Below are 26,079 nucleotides of genomic sequence, written 5' to 3'. Positions count from 1 at the left end.
AGGCCCACAGCCACTCAGACCCACATAAACACACAGAGGCTTATATTAATTAAAACTGTATGGCCTAATGGCTCAGGCTTCTTGTTAGCTAGATCTTACATATTAAATTAACCCATTTCTATAAATCTATACCTTGCCATGTGGCTCATGGCTTACTGGTATCTTTACATCTTGCTTACTCTGTGTCTGGCTGGCAACTCCTGACTCAGCCTTCTTGTTCCCAGAATTCTCCTCTCTCTTTGTCCCATGTATACTTCCCTTCCAGCTACTGGCCAATCAGCACTTTATTTATTAACCAACCAGAGCAACACATTCACAGCATACATAGTGATATCCACAGCACTTGATAATTTCCTAGTCTTTCTCCAAATCAAAGCCTCAAATAGGAGCCCTGAAGTCCTAAGGAAGTTACTGCAGAGACTTTACTTTCCAGACTGTCACACATTTGGACAAGAACACATGGATTAGCCTCCTTGGCCTTTATGGAGAAATCCAGAAACTAATGAGGAGAAACCATTAACCTGGGCACTAGTCAAAAATTTATGGATCAATTTTCCTACAATGACAATATGACAGGGAATTGCGCTTTCCAGACCAAAAAGAAATAAAGAAAAGAACCAAAAGTGGTAATAAGGGGATGGGCAGATGGCTCAGTAGAATAAGAATGCTTATTCTACAAACATTAGGACCTGAGTTCAAACCCCTAGTGACCATGTAACTGTGTAACCCCAGCATTGGGGGCGATGAGACTCCAGCTCACTGATAGACCTTGTCTCACGGCAGCAAGAGGGAGAGTGATAGAGGAAAATGTCCAGTCCTGCTCTACTCTCCATATGCACATTCATAGGCAGTACATCTGTACACTCTTGTGCATGCACCACATCCATGCACCACACACGCATGCACCCATACACACAAGCCCCCACACACACATGCACGCACACAGGCTTGCATGCATAAAATGGTAACCAAACGTTAAGTCTGAGTGGCATCTTCAAAGGTGTTCCAATCATAGAACAAGGTGTTGGACAATATTAACTATAAGTTTTAATGCCTTCCCTGCTAAAATTCATTTTTTATAAGTAGGAGTAACGAGCAATTGCCACCGAGCCTGGAATGTAGGAAAATCAAATACTCTGCCTATTTACATACGGTTCCCTCAAGCCATTCCTGATTAAAAATTGTACCATTTCAATCTTCCTTCTAGAGATATCTATTAGCTAGAAATGCATGTGAAGTCCAATAAATTTAGACTATAATTACACGTATCCTATACAAATTACTTCTCAATGGCTTCTACTCATGAAAATAGACCACAGAGCAATGATCAGCTCATTATAAATCTACAGAAGGGTCCCTGGGAAACGGAGTGAGAGCCAGTCCACAAAGACCTTAAGCTGCAGCTCATTTAAGTTCAGCAGAAAATAATCATCTCTGATCTGAGCTCCCAGTGCACCTTGGGAAACACTGCATGGGTAAGCCACACTCTCTAACTGGCACCCTCACTACATAACTGCAGCCCTGTGGAGGTATTTCCTGTCTCCACTTGGAGGCTAGAACCAAAGGATTCCCAGAGTCTTGTCCAGTTCCAAAGTGGCATCACTCCACAATTACAATCTCAACAGCACAGCTAACTGCAGCCTTTCAAGACAAGGAGAGATGGGACATGTCCTCAGTGCCCCATGTGACCAGACTCTTTAGCAATGTCCCACATCTTCAGCACTGAACACTTTAAAGACCATGGAAAATAGTCCAGCCTTCAAAGTTTCTACACGCTGTAGCCTCTCTATCCCTATTGAACCCTAAGCAGGACTTGACCCAAAGGCTCTCTTAAAGTCCACCCTTACCACAGTTCTAGCAGAGATGTAAGGAGACCAGAGCTACACACATCATTTGTCGCCGCTGGGACATTGCAAGGCACTTGGTTTGCATACCACCTGACTCTAAACTACAGACACAGAGAAGGTAGAGAAGGCTCCACTTCACAGACTATACTCACCCACCCACTCCAGTCCCCAGTGTGTGTGCTGGAGAGTATAAGCATGGAGGAGAAGTACAGAAGAAGAGAGAAGAGAAGGCATCAATACCAGAAAGGCAGGCCAGCAGAATATTCCCTTAACCGCTCTAGAAACTGGACACTCCAACATTTTAAAAGCCCACATCCCTGGAGCAGCTAACTGCTCAGATAGGAAATGCACGCCCATAAGTCACACAGCTTAGGAATCCACCTGTGAGGCCAAAGGTATTGAGCCCTGCTCCTACTAGCTGCCAACAAGTGCCCAGCTTCCTCATCTGTTAAATACGAACAGTACAAGGATGGCTGTGCATCCCTTAGCAATGGAGATGCATTCTGAGAATTAGGTCCTGGGGATTTTCATCCCTGTAAGAAAAACGCTGAGTGAAAACCGCCAAGCACAGACAGTGCAGACAGTCACTTCATTTGGCCTCTTGGTGCACTCAAGAGACAGTGTAATACGAGGTCCATGAAGCAACTGCCCACTTGGCACAGCATAGAGTCTGGGGGTAACTTTCTTTTTAATATATAGAAGGAATACACACTAAAACAGAAAAGGAAAAAGATAACCTAGTAAACACGTGACCCATGCAGTCATTTATGATCATTACCCAGCGATATGGACAGAATTAGATATGCTAACCTGCAAGGCAGATGGGACCATAGGCTTGTTCACATGTATTGGTTAGTAACTCACTGTGCTGTGACATTACAAAGTCACCAGATAATAGAAAAATTTCAGATCCATTACAAGTATCTAAAGCTAACAGCATATATGTGGGTGGCCATTGATCAAAACAGCCTTCCATGGAGCATTACAGTCCTTCACGTCTACTTTATTCACTGGGTATGTGAACTCGATGAACCTGGCTAAAACATGTGAAGTACTTCAAGTGTCTGGCCACAGCAGGTGCTCAGGGAAGAACCCCTGAGCGCTGTCACTATTATTTGATAGAGTCTGGCCATCTCGGAGATTAGGAGAACAAAGGAATCGCACTGCTCTTGCAGACTGGAATCCTGCAAGCCTCTCTCCCAGCTAGCAATTGCATGTCAAAATACTTCTTTAAAAGTTTTTTATTATGATTTTATGATTTACTCTGCGTGTGTGCGTGTGTGTATGCGTATGCGTGCATGTGCACCTCAGCCTGTATATGGGGGTCAGAAGGCAATTTGCAGGAGTCAGTTCTCTCCTTTTCACCATGTGGGTCCCAGGGACTGAACTCTGGCTTAGCAACAAACGTCTTTTCTACCCTGAGCCATTCCATTAGCCCAATAACTCTATGTATATACAGTTTGCATTTTTACTCTTTACCGGTCTTAACTACTCGCAATCACACATGCTTCCTAGATGCTACTGGTTACAATTTTAAATTCCCTTCTTGATCACCCATGAAAGGGAGGTACAATGGAACATTCAACCGCAGTCTGGGAAGAGGGCAGCAGGGCGGAGCACAGGGGCAGCTCTGTGGCCACCAGTACTATCGTGTCTGCGGTGCGTGCGCAGAGGCAGGCTCCATTGTTCCTGGTGGAGCTCTCAAATGCCCAGCAGGACATAGTCAGGATCAGAGGACCTTGGCTCTTCCCTCTAGGACAGCACTGAATGACTTGCAGGGAATTTTAGGTTGCCACCACTGTTCCGAATGCCAAGGAAACCCGTGAAATTTCTAACCACTCAACTTGTTCCTCGTTTTGGACTGAAAGCCCAAGGTCAATTTAGAAAAGATATTAGTTATCCTGGGGAAATTTTTGAGACTAGAAAAATACAGAAATTTAAGAGTACCATGAGATGGACTTTCTTTTTTTTTTGCTCTTAAATCACTTTTCCAAAACAGCCATTTAAGCAAACAAAAAACAATAACAACAATAAGAATCAATAAGGAAACTGCAATTGTCAGAAAACAGTGACCTTAAAAGTTCCAGTTCATTCTCTCAAATGGCTTAGTATTCTAGTTTTACAAGGGAATTCTTGCATTCCTTTGTCTAATAATCAGGTAATAAAGAGTCGGTGGTCCTGCTGTGCTCCACACACTCAGGACCTTTCTGTACTGCTGTTCTGAGAAACTCTTGGGGACCCTAGCTGAATAGAAACAGAGCAGCAGGAGAAGCTGGGGAGGTCACCCAGTTGGCAATCAATCTACAGCTCTCTGCTCCAAGGCATCGGAACCTTAGAAAAGGCAGGGAAACCGGACCGTCTGCCTCCAGAAGCCACTTACCTGCTGCTGCCAAGGAGGGTTTTATAAAAAACGATAGGAGGCCAGAGCAGGTCCACACCTGACAGATCCCGACCAGCGAGAGAGTGATGTCAGGCATAATGAAGCGCTTTGGCAAGGCAAGAACGTACACCTGTGAGAACCAGGGAAGACTTGACAGGTTCCTGTTTGCCTGGCTTTCTCAGCAAGCTAATTGTGGTGACTGAACAGCCTACTCTGAGCAGTGAAGAACGGCAGCGGGCTGTACGGATCCGACTGCTGCTCTCCTGGGCGATGGCAAGGCAAAATGACAGTAGTGCTTACACGCAGAAATATTCTACACAGTGGAACAATGAGCCAGGGAGCCTTCAGATGGGGAAGAGGGGTGCTCTGCAGACATACTGCTGAGACAGGGCGGGAAGGAAAGGACACCCAACACGCAAACACCTGTGTGTGCGTGTATGCCTGGGTGACTCTGGTCACACTGCTATCGGGCATGCTCCCCCCCACCCCACCCTGAGCAGACTGTACCTTCACAGCTATAGCTGTACACCGCCACAGCGGACCTGTCCACCAGGTTCTCATCATGATGCCAGCTCACCGCCATTTTCCCCATGCCGAAGTAAGGCTCCTCTTTCAGATACGGCATTTTCTGCGGATCCATGAAGTTCAGCAAAGTCACGTTGTAGGCTGCTCTGCTCTTAATGTCCACTTCATCATCACAGGATGACCCCATGCCAACCCTGGGGAACTCTGCCATGCACAGTGGCACAGCATCTTCGTTAGCCTTCTCTTTGACGGCCAGTTCTTCCAAGGCCTGGACGGTCTCACCCTGCAGGTAGTCATTCAGCTTGAGGAAGGTCTGACACGCAGCAGCGATCTCGGCATCTGTGTAGTTGATGGTGCAGCCCGGCACTGGCCAGGGCACGGTGAAGAGTCTGGTGTTCAGGTACTTGTAGGTGCAGCCCGGGTCCCCGATGAGGATGCGAGACATTGGGGTGAGCACATCTTTGCCTTGGATCCTAACCAGGTCCCGGAACAAACAGCCATGCTTATGCAGCGTGAGGAAGGCCTCAGGGACCTCTTTATGCAGCTCTTCGGATATACTGCCAGCTTCCCGGAGGACCAGTTTAGGGTATTTCAGCTGCCACTAAAACAAAACCAAAGAGAGAAATGGTTATGGATGACTATCATCTTATTATTTCCAAAAATCTGTTTTCTTTCTAAGAGTCCAGGAAGAAACTAAAAAGCCTCGTGGCTTTTCCAAGTAGCGTTCGTATCTTGCCAGTCTAAAGGAAAAACTTCCACAAAACGAATGACAGGAGACTCTCCGAGGAGCACTGGCAGGTTGGAGCTCTAACTACTAATAATCTTCAACATGAACGAAAAATGAGAATAATTTGGCCTTTGAATTCCCAGGCTTCCTGTGCACACACTGCCCCACCTTCGATCTTTCGTGCATCCTTTGGCTTTGCAGAAAACATGATTTTATTCACGAACTGATTATTGTCTACTGTCAAGTGTTTACTCCACGCCAGGTGTTGCACTCACCAGACTGGCTCATTTCTCAGGCCTTTACACTCACTATCAGCTCCAGTTTACAGATACACACTGAAGCAGCCAAGTACTGTGAAAGCTTGCCCCAAGTCACACTGGTAAATGTCAGCCCAGGATATAAGCCTCTAGGCTGCAGTGTCTGGCTGGCTCTGTGTGTGTGTGTGTGTGTGTGTGTGTGTGTGTGTGTGTGTGTGTGTGTACACGCGCACATGTGATCTTAACTATCTGACTGAACCCCTTCCAAATACTGGCAAACTACTTCTTGTTCAACATACTCACCTAAAGAGAACTCACCTCTCTGGAAGTGAATACACTAAGCTCTATGAACACACGAGCCACGACAATTTGACTCACGACTATAATGCTAGTGCCCAGAATAGTCTACAAAAGGCAATTCTACTGGAGCCATGGGAATGGGGTATTCAGACAAATCCCACCCACTAATGTACAAACACACACTGACACTGCTCAGGACTGTACTGGCTTTCCTCGTACCACTCTGACTCCTCAGCACAGGACTTACACTTGCCCCTCCCTATAAAGTTTAAACTGACTTGCTCCCTCAGCTTTAGGCGGAGTCCTCAAGGAAAAGCCTATGGATAGGCTAGCCTCAGACCACTGTGCTGTTCAGGCCTTCATGCATGGGGAGGTAACATGCTCATTCCTGTGGGTGTGTGCATGTGTACATGCAGATATATGTGCACCTGTGTGCATATGTGTGCAAAAGCCAGAGGTCAAGGTCAGGTATCTTCCTTAATCACTCATTGACAGGGTCTCTCATTGATTGGCTAGGCTAGTTGGCCAGTGAGCTCCAGGGATGAGCCTGTCTCCACCTCCCCAGCATTAGAATGACAGATGTACACCATGGCTCCTGGTTTTCTATGTGGATACTAGGGATCCAAACTCAGGTCCTCCAGCAACAGGCTATTTGTTAGTATAGCACAATCTACCCATTCTGGCTCATTTACAGCATGGGAAGGGGGCAATCCTGCATGATTCTACAGGAAGTACACAAAAGAAAAACAAATTCATCAAGCCTGCATGTGAGAAAAATAATTCACTAGTAAGTAGAGCCTGACTGCCCTGCTGTCAGATACCTATGCGCTATACAATCATGAACGTAACGGGAAGAGCAGAGGCTTGTGGCATACTGCACATGGCATACTGTTGTCCACTGTCAGAGATCCACTCAGTTTCTCTACTTCCTTTAACCCAACTGCAAAACGGAGACAGCAACAGCGCACTCTTTATCTACACAACCCAGGAAGACAGCAATATAATTTCATAAGCAGCGAACATTATGGAACCATATCTTGTCTCAAAACAAGGAGAGGAGAAAGGAGGGAAAGGAAGGATGAAAAATAAAGTTCTACAACTATTATTATGTTTATACAACTAACAACAGATCATTTACTTATACAAGATCTATTTTGTGGTATCCATATTATAGAGTGTGTCGTACAAAACAAAGCACACAATTAATAATCAAGCTCTAACTGAAAAGATATTTGTAACCTATATGTTAAAAACAGAATTAATAGTCTTAATAAGAGGCCAATAAGAATTCAGATCAGATATATGTGTAATATGTATAGTATATATTATGTATATATGGCACATGTTTTATACATATGTGTGTGTATATATATATATATATATATATGTAGAGAGAGAGAGAGAGAGCACATACAAACGTAATAACAATTAAAGAAAAAGAGGAAATGAATCTAAAGGACAGCAAAGGTAGGTGGTACATCAGAGGGTTTGCCAGGAGCACGGGGAAGGGGAAAATGATGTAACATTATCTTAAAATTTTATAATTGAAAAATAAAGCATAAAGAACTAACAAGAGCTTACTATTTTAAAATTATTTTTTGAAAAGACTTAAGTACTAAAAACAAACTGTTGAAAAATGTAGTCAAAAGTTGAAAGTGCTACCCTCTGGGTATATACTTTGTATATTTTAATTTTCAAACATTGACATTTACATGATTTTCTAAAGTAGATGTAAACTACTTTGAAACAGAAAAATATCAAGGAAAAGCTTTTTTACCTATTTTGTTCATGGCAATTCTTACACTTGCTAGAAAATTATTCTTGATGATATGATAAAATGATTCAGAATTGTCAACCATCATCACCAAAACCTCTGCCTTATTTAAATCCGATGTGTCTGTTACATCAAGGATAATTTTACTGTGATGAGAACAATTAATGAAAGTGAACTAATTCTGCCGCAGTCTCACAGAAGATGAACGGGAGAAAAGGCCTCCCTGACGTCTACTATTTAGACAGTGGTTAATCTAGTAGCTGATGCACAGAACAGCTATGGGACATTAGTTACGAATTGTCTTTAGAGAGAACAGCAAGTAACTCTGGAGAGGAGACGAACATTAACCAATCTGAGTTCACCCTGTCAGGCGAGCCAGCTCACTTTCCGTTTAGACAGGTATATGAGGAACATAGGACAGCACACAGTAATTTGGAACAGCTGTTGGCAGACTTTCAAGTATGTTAGTGTAATTTTTTATTAATCCTGCTAAAGTTTTTCTAGGGAGTACACAGTCATGAAATTATATTATCGCTGGTTTGGTTGCACACTATATTTCTTGAGATCAATGAACACTTCTAGAGCGTAAAAGATGACGTTTAGTTTAATATTTGGAAAGGTATGGTGGCCATAATGTGCCAATATGCAGACCCTATCCCACGGCTTAGGAGATCTGCAACACTAGCTCTCCAGAGGTGAGGCTTTGTCTTCCTTTAATACGCTGCATACAAATTCTATTTTTTTCCTCTCCTACCAAGGGATGGTCTGAAATAACTTCATCATTCGGAGAAGACAGGCACGGTGCTGAATGAGTAAGACATGCATTACAGGAGGCGAACTCAAATGAGACCCAATAGAACTCTATCTTCAGTTGAGAGGACAGGATTTACTACCTGTAAGGAGCCTGGGACACGCCTCCACCTGACAATGTTAGTGGCCCCGTCTAAAGAGAATCCATCTATAACCTGCTGTCACATTTTTGCTGGTAACACTTCATGCTTTGCACTCTGGAGCATCCTGCACACTGTCCTTCATAATATTTTCTACATAATTTTTATTGAAAATACTGGCAACTTGGCCACAGGCCCAACACTAAAAGGCTACATGCTCACGTGGCCCAGCCTCCAGGTGTATGATGCCAACCGGGGCCCAGAGGAAGCATACTTTGAAAGACCTATGTAGGATCTGCTCTAGCTGTCACAGCCAGGTTGGTGAACCCGAGCTCTGCTAGTGACACAAAGTGTTGGTTCATACACTTGTTCACAACTCATGCTACTCTGCATATTTATGTAATATCCAGCCAGCACTTGTTATGCACCAGACACTGAATAAAGTTCATAAATACGCTGATAAATGTAAGCTAGGTCCTACCGATAATATCTCATATTTTAACTGCATAGACAGAATGGAAAGTAATGGAGTAAGACACAGTCAGGGCAGAAGTAAAGCACACTGTTACGGGAGGAGAGGACAGTTGGGGAGGGAAGCCTGGAAAAATCCTTATTGGGGGCTTAAAAACCAGTCAAGCTCACACCATCTGCAAAGCACTAAGTTCCAGGAATGCAAGAGAACGAAATGTCTCCACACTCTCTTCAAGCTCTTATTCTGGGAAGGAGAGTCAGATATAAATGAATAAATAAAAGACAGTGTATTAAGATGGTGATGAGTGCTTCAGAAGAAAATCAAGTTGAGTGTGTAGGACTGGGCTGCTGTGGTAAGTGTGGCCATCTCTCATCTCTCTAGCAAGGTGACCTGAGGACAATATGAAAGAGTGAGGATGCCAGCCCTGCAAGGACCTGAGTGGGAGAGCTCCAGGCAAAGGGATCACAGTACAAATGTTCTGGAGCAGGAGTGTGCCTGGCTCCTTCCAGGAAGAGGAAGAATGCCGCTGGGTTGAGGGGCTGGGAAAGTAAGATTTCAGGTGAGGGAACAGTGAGGAGCGGGATACACGGGACTTAATACGTCAATGTCCAGTGCCAAGCTTCTAAGCTTCTACTCGGAACAATCTGGGAAGCTACCGAGGGACTCTCAGCAAGAAAGCAGATAGAGCTAATGAAAAGAAAGCTCTGGGGCGGGATGGGGTGGGGTGGTGAGTTGGCTCAGTGGGTAAAGGCACTTGCTGCCAATCCTGATGGCCCACATGGTGGAACGAGAGAACTGGCTCCTACAAATTGTCCTCTGCCTTCCACACGTGCACCATGGTGTCACACATGTTCACATACAGGCAAAATGAATGAATGAAAGAACTTTTAAGATTTCCCCAGATGTTGAAGCAAGCTGGGAGGCAACTGCAACAGGGCTGAGGGCGGTTCTGGCCTCAGGGGAAGCAGCAGAGGCAGGAAGCAGTCAAGTGATGCTTTAGCAGCAGAGGCAGGAAGCAGTCAAGTGATGCTTTACAATGTCCCAGGACATTCACAGACTGTGCAGCATTTCCGTAAGGGCACTTTTCTTAGGGTGACTAGGTGGTTAGCAGACAGTATGGGGAGGAGGGTGCTGGCAGGCACAGGGCAGGAAGGAGGAGAGGCAGATCGGGGTTGGAGTACACAGCAAGGCGCTCTCCGATACGGGTGACTGTCAGAGCCGTATTAGGTAGGGATAAGATACTGGATACAGAGGCAGTCTGGGTCTAATTGTCAACAGCCTCGTAAGTGATACGTGGGCATGCCGAGTTTGAACTTTACCTCGGAAACAAGAGACTCAGCAGAATGAACAAAGCACGGAGAAGCAAACTGAACACATTTCTAAAAAGCACAGTTCTGATGGCACTGGAGGGCACCTATCAGGACAATACAGAAATGCCACAGATGGGAGATAAACATGGGCTTCAACGACACCAGCAAAGGCAAAAATCTGAGACATTCTGGGCGAGTAAAATTGTCAGGACCTAATGACTGACCAGGGGACAGGCGCAGTAAGAGCAGGTGAAGATAATAAGATCCCTAACCTGAAGAACAGGATAAGGGGACCCCACTAGGGAAAAAAAATGAGCTCATGCTCAAGAGCACGGATCCTTAATAAAATGTAAGTCCGGTCCTGTGATGGGCGAGCACTGAACCTCTTGTCACCTCTTCCCACTCCCGTTATGGCAAGTTCCCCACAGCTGTCGACATCTGTCCTCGGAGCCTCTGCTCTTGGCTCTCACTCCACATTGGCCAGCTTCAGGCGTGTCCCCTTTCAAACACGTCTCAGAGCCCTTGCTGTTCCGTAGACCCAGGACTTCCCACTTGAACTTCTCACATGGATCCTTTCTATACCTCCCACACTATCCATCCATCCCGCCAGGAAGCTCAGGAAAAGCAGGGGTCTTCTGTCAATTTTCACAACTTTATCTTTAATTCCTAAAACATCGCAGAGCCCCAGTGGGGAGGCTAAAGAGCATCCACTTAACTAATATGGATCATACTGAAGTGGGGTACCAGGATGACTTTCAGGTAGAACCTTCTAGTACACAGTCAGGACTGGGGTGGGGGTGGCCACAGGTAAGCAAGAATGGGAAGAATATGGGGCCACTGGAAAAGAAACAAGTCGTCTCAGAAAAACTAAGAGATATAGAGTGTAAACCAGAGCTTGCCAAAAGAGCCAGGCTGGGCCTTACACTACCTGCCTGTAAATCTCAAAAAGGCTTTAACCCTCTCTGAGCCTGTTTGCACTGTTCCAAAGTGAGCTTCACAGCAGTTGCCATGGAGACTATGGCAGTATTTAAATAAGCTAATACGGGTGCTGCCTGGCACATAAGGAAAGGGCATGGTAGGAGAGCCTAGGGATCCACGCCACTTCCCAGAGAGCGCTCTGGGAACTGGGGAACAGAGTAGTCTTCTGACTGTGGCTCCGCTCAGTTCCTGGTGACCCGAGGCAAGCTAACAGAAGCTCTCTGCTGTTCAGCTTCCAGCTGTTGACACTGCTGTTTTCTGGCTCTTTATTTCTCCAGGTGTTTTGAACTGGAACATGGCACAGAGAGAAGGAGAAAGCCCAGGCTCGGAGTCGATCCGTTTGAGCCTGGCCTTCAGTTCTGATGCCCAGACAGGAACTTATCACTATGATAAGACCTGCCCTGGGTACCTCAAACTTGAGGGAGACAGTTGCTGACTCCTGGGAGAAATGAACAAGGCTGGTATGGCAACTAAATGTGAGAGCATTCACAAACAGTACAGTGCCTGGCACAGGCTGAGAGACGAGCAACATGCCCATGTGGCAGGTGCATGACATCAAAATTTTACCACAAGCCTGTGTACGGGACCCAATGTCAGATCCAAACCATTCATTCCTGTCACTTTAAATATTTTCAATTACAGTGAATGGGTGAAGAAAACATTGTATATATATACACAATGGAATACTACTTAACCATAAAAAGAGGAAATCCTGTTGTTCGCAGCAGCATGAATAGAACTAGAGGACACTAACTTGAATGAAACAAGCCAGACACAGTAAGATAAACAACACAGGACTTCACTGAGTCCTGTAGAACAGAACCGAACACAAGTCTCCAGAGATGAGGAAACAGCACAGAGCAGGGACAGAAAGAAGTCAGGAGACACATGAAGACTGGGAAGGATGTCAGGGGAGAAGAAAAGCAGCCTCAAGCACAGAAGGGTCACCATGGGCACATATACCGGAATACCACAGTGGACCGACTCATTTATACAATTCATATTTGCTAATAATTACATGCATTTTTAGTTTATCTCTTAAGAAAATAAGTTCCCTCCGACTGTTTGTTTTTGTCACTGTTTTGCTTCTAATTTTATCAGGTTATGTTTGCTGAAGGTCCAGCTCTAACTCCTGGGCTCAGTCTTTCCTGCCAGCTCAACCACCCAGGTAGCTGGGTCTGTAAATGTGTAGCACAGCCCGTAAAACAGAGCTTTAGAGAAGCATGAAGGCTTATCGGCAGATATAGTTAACATGATTAGACACTGATAACTGATCTGTAGAGTGGGTCTTAGGAAATTAAGGAGCCTGGAGGGGGTGTCTGTGTGCACCCGGTTTCTTCCCCCATCCCTGGTGTGTGGCTGGTCAGAGCACAGTGGGCTGTAACCATTCCCATTTAGTTCTCTATGTTCTTGCACAACACAAGAGTGGAAGTGGCTGGAGGCTCCACTGAGACAGCTGAGTACCAGGAGGTATATGTCAGCGGGAGTATCAACAGCACCTCAAAGCTGACTGCTTCTGCTTGCTTTAAAGGGCCTTTTTAAAATTACTTTTTCTTCATTGTAAAACTAATACATGTTTGCTGTAGATAATTTGGCTAACTAGATAAGCTATAATGAGGGCAACCTACCACTACTGAATATGATATTTCTGTAATCATTCCTCTATGTCAAGATGCCACCTCCTGAGGAGATGTGTATGAGGGGAAAATCAAAATGCAAAGCACAGGGAAAATCAAAATGCAAAGCACACTGGATTCATTAGATAACTGACTTTTAAAAGTAACACAGCATCATGACCCACACCTGTGATTGTAGCCCTAAGGAGGCTGAGTCAGAAGGATTTTGAATTCAAAACCAGCATGAGGGGGATGGGCTGGGGAGATGGCTCTGCTGTCAGTTGTACTTGGTGCTCATTCGGAGGAGCTCAGTCCCTACATTGGGCAACTCATAACAACCACCTGTACTATGATCCCCCCGCTTCTGGTCTCCATGGGCCTCTGCACACATCTGTACAGACACATATACGTACACATGAATAAATAATCTATCTTAAAAACAGCCTGAGCTATATAGCAAGACCCTGTCTCAAAAATAAATATGTGCTAATATAGTCATGATTCATTCGTTCACTCAAGCAAATTGAGCACGTGATGGGCTCCAGGCACTGAAAAAAGTGCCGAAGAGTAGAGAAAGAAGCATGTTTAAAAAGAAAATCAAGTCAGGGCTGGCTGGGCTATCGCCCAGTTGGTACAGCATTTGCCTGGTATGCGTCAGGCTCTGCACTCAGTCCCTCAGCCTCACACTGAAAACAAAACAACAGCAAATTCACACTATTAGAAACGGGTGAGAAGACAGAGATGGAGAACGGAGGGAGCAGAGACAAGCCTCCCGGCTCGGAAGGTGTCAGGAAACGTCTACGGAAGCCTCCAGCACACAGGTGTTCTGCAAGGACGGAGCACATGGACAGAGAGGGAGCTGCAAAGCTCCTCTGAGGTGGCGCCAACACCGGGCAGGGTAACTCACGAAGGAGTGGGGAGTCAATGACAGTTCACGGGGCTGGCCTGACTGCGGGCAGACAGGGCAGAGAAGGAAACCACAGACCTGGGAGCGCTGATGAGCGAAAGGCAGTGAAGAGCTGAAGACGGGCTTAGGAATGAGAGTGGGCCTAGAAACCCAGGTGGGCAGATGCCTTCCACCCCACTTCCTTAACTGTCGAGGTTATTATGGACAAGCAGGCGCTACCAAGGCTGACATGGCTCTATTCCCATACTTCAAATATATGTCCTAATAGGAAAAAATAGGTGAAATTTCACCATATTTTGCTTGTCTAGCACACCTATCCCTTCTTACTTGGAACCAGAAGTTGAGTTTTTCTTTTGTGGCGTCTTCCATCTTACCCTCCCCACACACACACTCACCCATACAGCTTGAGTGGGAATGCTCCCACTGACCCGAGTCCAGACAGGCACATGAACTGGGTCGAGCAAACACAGTGACCCCGTGAGGCTAACTCAATCACTACCTGGGATAGCTGGTGGGACCAGAGGGAAAGAACCCAGCGGCCCCTTCTACAGTCTCCAATGCCGAAGACCACATATCCCTAGAGCTGTCTAAGTCCTCCCAGACTGTCAGGTTAGAGCCAACTCAGCATGAACTCAAACACAGGAATGTCGAACCAAGAAACCCAGAAAAAGAATGGGCAGGGACAGTTTTTCAGAGGCTGGGTACAAAAACGTGCTTTTAGATTTCTAAGTGATGCCAATAAATCCCCTTTCCCATTCTATTTGAATGATTTTCAATTTTTTCTTGACATACGTAAGGGAAGAGTGCCGAAGAATTCAGAGTCAGAGATGCAGAGTCCCAGTACTGCTATTCAATGGGAGAGGCAGGCAGGACAGCACACTTACAAGGTGCAGCCTCACACAGAGCCGGGACAAAGTGGCAAAAGCTTCACAAAAAAGCTAATGCCTAAAAGAACTCTTAAAGGGTCAGCCACCCAGCAACAGGATGAGAGGACAAGGTTATACTCTATGCAGGACAGAAATAAAGAAACAAAAGTCAGCGTGAGCAGAGAGGTGCACACATGGGAAGGACCATGGATGCTGGGGAGGAGAAAACGGTGTGCTATGCCCAGACAGAGTCCACAGAGAAAACAGACTGAGGGAAGGCAGGCATGTACTCTGCAGCCTCTGCACAGTCTGGGATCAGGCCTCTGAGTGCACCTAAGCAACTTCATGATCAAATGTGGAGGCTGCAGATTGATAAAAATACTGAAACAGCTTACCTGCTGATAGAACTCATCATCTTTGGGGGTCAGGTAAGGAAGCCAAGTGTCTTCAAGCTCCTCGAGGAGCCTCAGTTTCTGGTTAAAAATAAGAATTACATATTACTGAATATAAAATGACTTCAAATACAGGACAATATATTATTTTCTAATAAAACACACACAAAAATCTTAATGAACTTGAATGTGTAAGCTAAGATATAAATTAAGGGCCAATTATAAAATATACCAACTAAATCATATGCACTTTAAATTGTAAGATGTACGAAGCATTCTCCCAGAACTAACTCTGCTCACTGTCACATTTCACGAGACAATTTCATTCATTCCTCTTGCATCTTTGCTATCGGGTCTTTCTCAGGACCCAGGTGGCCTATGAATCAGTCACTACAGTCTACCAGAAAAATCTGAGACTCTGTTAAGCTCTCTGTGATACCAAGCCTGGAATACCAATAAAGCATAGCCATCTCCTCTCTGAACAGTGGAGGAGCTGGGATGCTTAGCCCTCCTGTAAATACTTATTTGAATGTGTCCACTTACAGTAATGCTCTTTTTTTAGATTTATTTTCTTTTGGTATGTATATCCACCACATGCTTGTCCAGTGCCTGTAAAGGTCAGAAGAGAGTGTCTGACCTCCAGGGACTAGAGTTGCAGATGGTTGTAAGCTGCCATGAGGGTGCTGGGAACTGAACCTGTGTCCTCTGGAAGAAAAACAAGCACTCATAACTGCGGAGCCATCTCTCCAGCCCCAAACAGTGTCCTTTAAAAAGTAATCTCTCATTTGGAAACCATCGCCACAAATTTATGGTAAGCCTCTTTGCTTTCTTATCCAGTTTTATGAAGCACCTTTTTGTAAGTATCCATCCAGCATTGTCTAAGGCTGTTTGAGAAACCCAGTCTTCTTCAGACAGCACTGACTATTAGGACAGGTAACTGCAGCGGGAGATTTTACAGTGTGTTACCTTATATCCAGGCATCTACACAGCCAGAGTCTGCATGTAGCATATACACAGCATATATGAATATAACGCAGAGAGAGAGAGAGAGAGAGAGAGAGAGAGAGAGAGAGAGAGAGAGAGAGAGAAAGACAGAGATTCATACCAATAATCTGGAAAAAGAGCAGAGAGAAGCAGTTTTCAATAAAATTGGGAAATTTAAAGTGCATCACCAGGGCCACTGTTAGGCGGCAACCACACCTCTGAGAAGGTGTGTCCTTGCTCTAGATCAGTTCTGGCCTACCCTAGAGTATGGTTTAGCACACACAAACTTGGTTTTAGTCCCCACAGCTCCAGAAGTCACTGATTTTATACAGTGCACCACTCACCCAACCAGACATGGCAGCCCGGAGTTCTATCCCCCTCCACCCCAGGAAAGCAGTCTTCACTCACAATCAAAACAAGAGAAGTTCAGAGCAAACATCCCTTTTTGACCCAGAATTTCTAGACCTTTTGCACTGTAATTCAAAATAAATAACACAAAGGGAACAAAATCTAACTAGTATACACACAAGAAACAAAACAGTATGTTACATTTTTGCACATGACTCTACTTATCTAAACAAGCTTCCATTTTGATGGTATTTTCTTACCCATGATGCTGAATAACTTCCTAATTAAGGTGTGATCACTGACCATTAGGAAAGACCTATAATAGTAGCATAGCACAAATCATTTAATTTACTAATTGGGTAATGCTTTATCTGCTCTCAGCAGTAGCCACTCTTACAGTTATAAAAAGAACTAATGATATTTCCATGAATAATTCTCAGACTTATGTACACTATCACTACCTTAACCCAAACCCTACATTTCAATTTCATTTGAAGCTCAGGGAAGTCTGCATTCCCTTGTGATCCTTTTACTAGTCTTAGGGCTTTTTATAAACATAAAGCACTACAATATTTATAAATGCCACCAAAAAATTAAACACTGAATAATTCAGAAGTTCCACCTTAAAATACCACCTTAAAAATCTCTCCATGAGAGTCTATCACTCAAGCTAATCCACATATAAGGTATATATTTCCAAGAGAAATTCCATACTCCATCTAAGACAGGCTAAAGATCAGGAGATCTGCCTCACAGGCCAACAAGCATCAACAGAGGGTGGAACTGTTTATAATTAATGCTTCGAGTAAATTATTGTGAAAACAAACATTTCTCAGCTCAGCTGAGGTGCAGACCACCAGACATGTGTAAAGCTAACAGCACCTAAAAGGCCGGACCAAAGGATGAAATTCTTCCAGCACGCTCCTACTATGGAGCAAGCACAGCATCAGTGGCCTTCCTCCGCAGGAATTCAAAGCATTCTGCTTCTGTTGTTTCCAGCACTGTAAGCCACCTAGCGACCAGACTGTCTACCACCTATTTGAACACATTACCTATCGACTCCTAACACGGCATCTGATACAAAACCACCAACTCAGGCTTAGGGCTCGTTTTAGGAACTACATCTTCCGGTCCATGTGCAATGAAGCATTTGCTGGGGAAGATCACAGACAAACACACTAGGGTGAGGAGGGAAGACCAGCATGGGAGAGCCTCAGTGTTGCTGGAGATCTGTTTGTGGAAACGGAGTCTGGCCTTGTCTGCAGGGCGGGGCCCACATTCAGCTGGCAGGAGTGGACTTTAGAACTGTCTGGCTGACTCGGAGATGGAGACACAGGAGAGGAATGCAGATCGCCCCAAGGAGATGGGGGCTCCACTTCAAGTGGGGAGGCGGGAGAGTAGAGATCACTGATCATTTTCTCTGTCGCTCTGTGAATCTATCAGGTTTTACCATAATCTCTGACTCCTGATCACCTTTTTATTAATAAAACAATGACAAAGCCATTAGACCTCTGTGCCAAATGCAAGCCAGTCACCATAGCACATGAGAACATGCGGGCTGGAGGCTGAGAGCCTCACACTGGGTCAGATCCGGCCAGCAGTGGTGCCTCAGTGAGCCCACAAAGCTGGGCCCTGCAGCACACTGCTCTGCTCACAAGATTCTTGGCTGTCACACTTGTGACAAATATATCAAGCTATTAACAAATGCCAGATAGCCAGAAAGGGCTCAGAGCCTGGCTCCCCCACCTGACAGGAGGGTCACAGAGAAGTCCTCCACTGGCCATCCCAGGCCGGCTAAAGCTCACTTCCACGGCTCCTCAAGAAAAGGGGCACACAGCACCTGACATTAAAAAAGGCTGCAGCTTATAATCATAAAAAGGTTGAGGTTGCGCATCAGAAACTGTAGGCATACACTTACACTTTGCTGGGAAAGCTGAGGGGTCTGAGCTCACAGATCTGCCAAAGACATGGCTTGAGAGTCTTATAGAAATCACCCCAAAGAACTGAACTGGTCTGTAAGTCATGGCACAGGAGTGTGTCGTATGCACACAATGGAGTCTATTTTTTGTCCACGCCTCCCTTCAGCCCCATTGACGATGCTCCCGACAACTCTTAGCTATCACCTGTTTTCATCCTGCAGGTACTAGCTGGTTGTTTTGTTTGTGTGTGTCGTTGTTATTGTTGTTTGCAGTATGGCAGGCTAGCTTGGAACTTGCTATGTGTCCAGGCTGGCCTCAAATCCAAGGTATCCTCCTGCCTCAGCCTCCCAAGTGCTGGGATTAGAGGTATACTCCATTATGCCCAGCATTCCCTGTTATAGTTTTTAAATTGGACATAATATTTTAGGCTGGCCAATAAAAATTTAATTTTATTAAAATTAATAAACATCCACTGTAAGAAATACAATGTGTCTTGCAAGGATGAAACAAGTCGGAAAGTGACCTGGTTTTTAAGCAACGTTTGAATGTGTAGGAAGATGCCTCTCAAAAAGTAGGAAGCAGCCGAGCCCAAGGAAATAAAGGCAATACATTTTCTATACCATAGTCCTAAAGGAAAGGAAACATCTCAACATTTAAATGAGTCTGCATTCCCACCCCCGTTCTCAATGAAAATGCAGCACCATACAAAGAACAGGACAAGTAGATGTGGCGGCATGAACTCTGTATAAATTTCTCAGTCAGTCTCTTGCAACCTTGGTGTTCTTACCTGCGATGCAGCTATGAAGAAGTAGAAATCAGCCATGTGTACTAGTAAATACTGCAATTTACGAACTATGAAGATTACAGGCAAGTGGGAATCAGGTGAGGTGGGAAAGGGGGGTTCCAGACAACAGAGCATGAGCTTAATAAACATCCACTGTAAGAAATACAATGTGTCTTGCAAGGATGAAACAAGTCGGAAAGTGACCTGGTTTTTAAGCAACGTTTGAATGTGTAGGAAGATGCCTCTCAAAAAGTAGGAAGCAGCCGAGCCCAAGGAAATAAAGGCAATACATTTTCTATACCATAGTCCTAAAGGAAAGGAAACATCTCAACATTTAAATGAGTCTGAGTTCCCAGGCAAGTTCCCCAACTGACATATATCTGGGGTTCAGCTCCTGGCAGGACATAAAGGAAGCAACACACACAAACAGATAAGGGCAGCACTTGGCACATAACAAGCCCTCAGTACACTTGGCAGCCATACATTCTTCTTCTTTGTGTCTGGAAAAGTCACATTTAATAGTTATAAATACCAACAGTGGAATCTATATGAATCCACCTAATTACACTTTAGAACATAAATCAATCCTACTAGAGAACTCCAGACACTAATTTGCCTGGACAAGACACATAATTCAAAAACACTTTCCACAAAAGTTTATATATGTGTGTGCACATGTATGTGTGTCATAGCTCAGCTAGCTGTGATGTAAAGGTCACCTAAGGTTTACATATGTGTGTGCACACGTATGTGTGTCATAGCTCAGCTAGCTGTGATGTAAAGGTTACCTGAGGTTTATATGTGTGTGCACATGTATGTGTGTCATAGCTCAGCTAGCTGTGATGTAAAGGTTACCTGAGGTTTATATGTGTGTGCACATGTATGTGTGTCACAGCTTAACTGAACGTGCTGTAATGGTCACCTCAGGTTAGCACAAGGAAACTGCAAAGTCTCAGAACACAGGAAGAAAGTAAGGTCCACGGAAAGCTGTGATGTGACCAGCAGCGGGTCACATACTGAGACTACTCTCACTTCCCAAGAACTACACAGTCTCACCACATGCCACACCCTCCCAAGGCAAGAAAAATTATGTCTTGCAAAACCTTTTTAATTTTTAATATATGGGGAATCAAATAAAACACAATACTTTAATTTTTAGTTAAAATTAAACCTACTTTTCAACTTGTAAAACTGAAGCTGTCCCTGAACCTGTGGGACCTCGCTGCTCTAACAGCTCTAGATTTAAATAGCACAAAAGAAAAACCTTGTGATTCACAAAACACCGAGAAGAACACTCAAAAGGTTTTTCTGCGGGACAATTAACCCTCAAATACATGCCCTTCTTCCTGACGAGGCTCAAGAGAAAGGCCTTCCAAGGACCAAACTGATCCAAGAGTCCTCAATGACTCAATGAAGAACAGAAATACTTTAAAAAACACCAAAAACGAGATCCAGGAGTCACGTGCTAAAATTCAGCTTATGGTCCAGTCCAAAGCAACGGGGTGCCGCACAGAGAGACAGCTAAAAGACACCACAATGGTTACCACAGACAAAGGGGTAGACAGAAGCCAGCCTGCAGAACAGTGTGGAGTGAGCAGACACGTATTCAAAGAGTGACTGGAACGAGAGCGTGTAAATCCAGAAAGTCTGGGGAAGACTGGGCAGGTGAGGGAACAGAACACAGTAGTCAGCACTCAAAGGGAGTGGGAAGAGGAGGAGGAACCTGCAGACGCAGAAGGGAAAATACACACATGAGATGCAGGCAGGAAGAAAGTCGGCAGCACCAGGGAGGACATAAATAACACATTTCAAATGGCCAGCAGAGAAGACAGAGAATGGGCAAAAGAATAGTGACCAAAAGTTTCCCAAATCTGATAACAACTGAATGTCCACAGATACAAGCTGTTTGAGAACTTCAGGCAAATACACACACACACACACACACACACACACACACACACGAAACCTTTTTAAAAAGTATTTCATAACCACATTATTTAAAAATAGTGAAATAAAGAAATAAACTTAAAAGCAGGAAGAGAAAGAAAAAAGACATATTTATATAAGAAAAAACCATAAGATTAGTACTAACTGGGGAAAACATGACAGTCAGAAGGAAAGGGGGAGGAGGGGAAGGAGAGGGGAGGAGAGGGAAGGTAGAGGAGGAGAAGGGAAGGGAAGGGAAGGGGAGGTGGGAAGGAGAGGGAGAAAGAGAGGGGGGGAGAGAGAGAGACAGACAGACAGACAGACAGACAACATGAAATACCAATCAGAATCCACATGAAGAACTGAGAGCACCAGCCATGGTAACACACGGGCAATAGAGGACTTTGCTCTTTACGATTTAAATCCTTATAAAAGACATCTGACTATTTAGAGTAAAAATAATGGTGATTTGTGGGATCGACAACATACACAGAATTAAAATATAGGACAGGAGTACAAAGGCCCACAAGCAGATACATGTATATTCTTGTAGGAATCTCACATGGGAAGAGCAAAGTGCTACTCCAAGAGATGCTGCTAGGATGAAGATGGCTATTAGAGATGCTCAAACAACCACAAAGGAACAGGGCAGAGAGGTAGGTAACAATGTGACAAAGAACATGAAAGTCCTTAGAGGAAAAGGAAAGGAGGAGGGAGACAAGGAGGAAAGGAAGGAAGGAAGGAAGGAGGGAGGGAGGAGAGGGGGGAAGGAGGAAGCAAGAAAAAGAGAAAAGAAAAGAAAAGAAAAGAAAAGAAAAGAAAAGAAAAGAAAAGAAAAGAAAAGAAAAGAAAGAGCAAATAGCAAACTGGAAGTAAACCTAAGCAAATAAATGTGAGGTCTCAAACCCAGGACAAAGGACTGAGGTGCCTATTTAACACATCAAAGTGGACCTGGCCACCAAGTTCTCCCAGCATCCTTCAGTCCGACCTGTTACCGGGTATGGCTGGAATACCCTGCCCCCTATCATAAACTTCTCGATCTGCCCTTCCCTGTATAATCCAAGCATTTTGGTTACCTGATCTTTTCTCCTCTATTCTCTTGGCCCAAGCCACCCATCTCGGTTGGTGGCTCCTCTCTTGCTCCCTTCCCCCTCCTCACAGGGCTCAGGGTCATGTCCACTCTGGACTCTCCCAGATGCCTCTGCCTCTGGCTATGCTCTCCTTTTATCTACAATAAACTCTCTCCTCCATCATACCCAGGAGCAGCCATGTCCTTCCCTCTTGTTTCTTTTTTTCATTCAATAAATAATCACATAAGGGGGCTGAAAAGGTGGCTCAGTGGTTAAGAGCCCTGGCTGCCCCTCCAGAGAACCCTGGTTCAGTTCCTAGCACCCACATGGTGGCTTGCAATCATCTGTAACTCCAACTGCAGGGGATCCAATGCCCTCTTCTGGCCTCCACAGGTACCAGGCATATACATGGCACACAGACAGACATGCAGCAAAACACTCATACATAAAAATAAATTTTAATCTAAAAAGTCACATTAGGCTAGTGAGATAAATCAGTCAATGAAGTTTGTGCCCTGCAAGAGAGAAGGCTTGAGTTCAGACACACACACTGAACCCATATGAAAGCCATCCTTGGCAGTGCACACCTATAATCCTGGAATTCCCCACCTATAATGCTGGGAAAGCAAAGACCGGAGGATCTCAAGGGCTCACTGGTCAGCCTGTCCAGCCAAATCAACAGGCCTAGGTTCAGTGAGGGGCCCTGTCTCAAAATACAAGAAATGCAGATGTTGACCTCTGCCCTCCACATGTACATGTACCTATGTGCACATGAACATGCATACAAACACATACACTACACTCACATGTACAAAAAAATTAATTAAAATTTTTTAAAAAATAAGTAAATTTCCCATAATCATCTCAGAGACATCATCTCCTATCTGCTAGCATCTACCAAGCTACAGCATGTACCTTTTTTGTTTCCTTTTTACCTCGTATTTAAGGGTATTTTCCACTATAACCCTTCTATTCTACAGTTTTAACATAAATCAAAACCTCCCCATCTAGCCTTCAAATCTCCTGCCCTTTTTTTTTAACCCTTTGTCTCTTTAAGCTAAATTCTATGGGAATTTCTCAGTACTCATTCAACTCATCATTTTCCTTGTAAATGTGCTGAGTCTAACGTTCATGCCATCTATGAAGTCTATTTTCTCAGGTAAATATGGTGGTCACATCTGTAATCCCAGCACCAGAGCTGAGGTAGGAATATCAACTCAGTCAGGCTGAACTACAGCAAGACCCTGTCTCAAAGTCAACAATTTACTTCTATGACAATGCTTTTCATTTCCAAAACTTCCAACTGGTTCTTTTTCAGGTAGCTGAAATTTCCAAATATTTACAAACATTTTAGATTTTTGTTTCATTTGATTTTAAGAAGGTTTGCCTTATTAAGTTGCTCTTTTCAACACTGCAGCACTATTTCTCAGGGTTCTCTTTATTAAACTGTTTGTCTCTATTAAAGTGACTTTGTTGTCTAATTCAGCTCTTTCTTTTCTTCTAGAGTATAGACACATCTTCTCCAAGTTAACTGAACACAGTTGTGAACATTTTTGTGAACTCTGGCAGTTCCTCCAGGTCCTTTTCATTAGTGATTGTTCTTATGGGATTAGTGGTTTGTAGGTGAGATGTGTTCTCTTGGTTTTTCCTGGTGTTTCTGTTTCTGGGCTGGGACTTGCCCACCTGATAGTGTTTGTTGATGAGTTTTTCTTGCTTCCTTTCTTATTTTTTGATCAGGTCACCTTTCTTCTTTCAGTGATGCAGGAGGACGGGGCCTTACACTGGAGCAAAGTTCCTAGATTTTTGTTTTTGTCAATGATGTAATACTTTTATCACTTGGAGCAACACGAACATGCGTCTTTTAGTCTCTGATTCGTCCTACACAGCCCCATAATCTCACTGCCTTACCCCTAATTTCCCACCCTGATTCCACTCATGGAAGACAGAGTTCCCTTCTGCTTCTCAAGACTCAGACAGATCAAAATAAACTATAGCCCTCCTGGGGTCAGGGGACTTCTTTTAATCACCTTTACAAAAAGTGAAACTTCACTGCCAAGCTCTGGCTTCAGGGGGTTAGTCTATTCCCTGCCCATTCAACTTTCTGTCCCAACATCCAGAGACTCTGCAGGATCAAGGCTTTAATCCAGCTGACTACCCCTTCTGGTTAGCTCCTTCCAGGGCATAATGCCATCTTGTTTACAAACTCCTACGACTTGTCCTTGTTTATTCCTTAACATCTTACACCTGACATCTCTGTATCTGGAGCAGAAAGCATACACATACTGTGATACCTTAACAAGAAGGCATGGAATTCTTTAGGATAAAGATTCTTAGCAGGAGATTACCCAGGTTGAAGTGACTCATAGGAATTTTAAGGTTTCTCATACAGTTAAACTGCCCTCGTGGTATTAATTTACAGGTTCATCAGTAGATAAGTCTCATTTTTTCATTCATTCAAACATCAGTTATTACCAAACTTGGACACTTTTGACAAAATGACTAATGAAAAACAAGTTCTCCTGCTCTACCTTACATTCTCTGTGAGTCAGTTACATAACTTTTCATACATCTACTAATATTTGTAGATGTTCTTTGTGAAATGCATGATGGGGCCTTTTATCTACTCCCCACCCCCCACCTCCCACCCTTGCTTATACCTTTCCTTGTTCTACAGCTACAGATCTTCTCTGTTACTACGTATAGACATTGCACTCCAAGTCTATGTAATTTGATCACAGACTTTCCTTCATTTCTCCTGTTGCTGAGCAACTGTCTAGGGAAAGACTGGGCCTCCAGCAGAGCTGCCCTCATGCATCCCAGATAACATGACACTGTCCATGTTCTCCTTACTTAAGATGGCAATACTTGGCCTAGGACTTGACCAGACTAGCTGCAGTATTTCTTGGTCTCAAAAAGTTCTCTTTCAAGGGAAAATTTTTAAATTCAATAAAAACCACAGATTCAAAATAATATACTTGAGCTCTTCAGCTAACTTGAAAACCAATCTACTTGTCCTACTAACTTAACTTTTAAAAATCCCCAATTATAATAATCATTTGGGGGAAAGTATAGTCCAAGTTTCAAATGGGAAATGGTCTCCTGAAGAAATTGTCAAATTAATGAAAAAGCAACTAAAGGAAGCAAAAGGGAAAGTGACTGGAAGGTAGGAGTAACTGAGAAGGACTAAAAACTTCTGGGGGGAAAGTTTACATATCTAAAGAATAGGAGATTAATATCAAAGCAGTACACACAACAAAATAGAATGTCAGGTCCTTTCCTAAGGGCCAGTGAATCCAAACAGTCCCACTGCTCTGCATGCAGACACTAAGTTCTTTGAGCTAGCTCCACGTCCTTTTGCTGAGAACAGACATGCTACTTACTGAGGCTCCCCCTCATACTAAATAAACACAGGCCAAGATTTTGTAAGTGAATATAACAGCCAAGGTGATACCATCCCAAACTTAAACAATTGCAGAATTTAGAAAACACTTGCTGCCTATTCTACTTACATCCTAGCTCTGAGGACCTAGTAATACACCTCTTTGACATTTCCAAGAGGAAAAATCCCTCCTGTTCAGAAGAAACAGCCAAGTCCTCTCAGCTGTGTTCAGGGCACTTAACCCCGTGCAATCATACACCTTGGTAGTCCATCAAAAGGTCAGAAGATGGAGCTCCAGGAGACTTCACCATGTGTCTGGCCAGGCTTTAGCACAATCAAACTTAGCACTTCCCTGCTAGCAGTCCACCTGTAAATAATCACACTTGAGACCAGTCGGATTTCTGATTTCTTTGTAATTATACAAAGCT

At 44.1% G+C, this 26,079-nt stretch overlaps 1 protein-coding gene across 2 annotated transcripts in view; it reads right to left on the bottom strand.

The window, feature by feature from the left end:
- Positions 1-26,079, bottom strand: part of Fto (FTO alpha-ketoglutarate dependent dioxygenase) — a 362,821-nt gene that overhangs the window by 250,003 nt on the left and 86,739 nt on the right. For both annotated transcript variants that reach the window (XM_059264553.1, XM_059264552.1), the window contains exons 2-3: positions 15,245-15,322; positions 4,735-5,353 (exon numbers count right to left, since the gene is read on the bottom strand). In XM_059264553.1, coding sequence (XP_059120536.1) covers positions 4,735-5,353; positions 15,245-15,322 — 697 coding nt within the window. The remainder of the gene's footprint in view (positions 1-4,734; positions 5,354-15,244; positions 15,323-26,079) is intronic.

This window comes from Peromyscus eremicus, chromosome 5, assembly GCF_949786415.1.
Source record: "Peromyscus eremicus chromosome 5, PerEre_H2_v1, whole genome shotgun sequence".
In the NCBI taxonomy this organism is placed as follows: Eukaryota; Metazoa; Chordata; class Mammalia; order Rodentia; family Cricetidae; genus Peromyscus; species Peromyscus eremicus.
The sequence above is the reverse complement of the archived record's forward strand: the minus strand, read 5'-3'. Positions and strand labels throughout refer to the sequence as shown.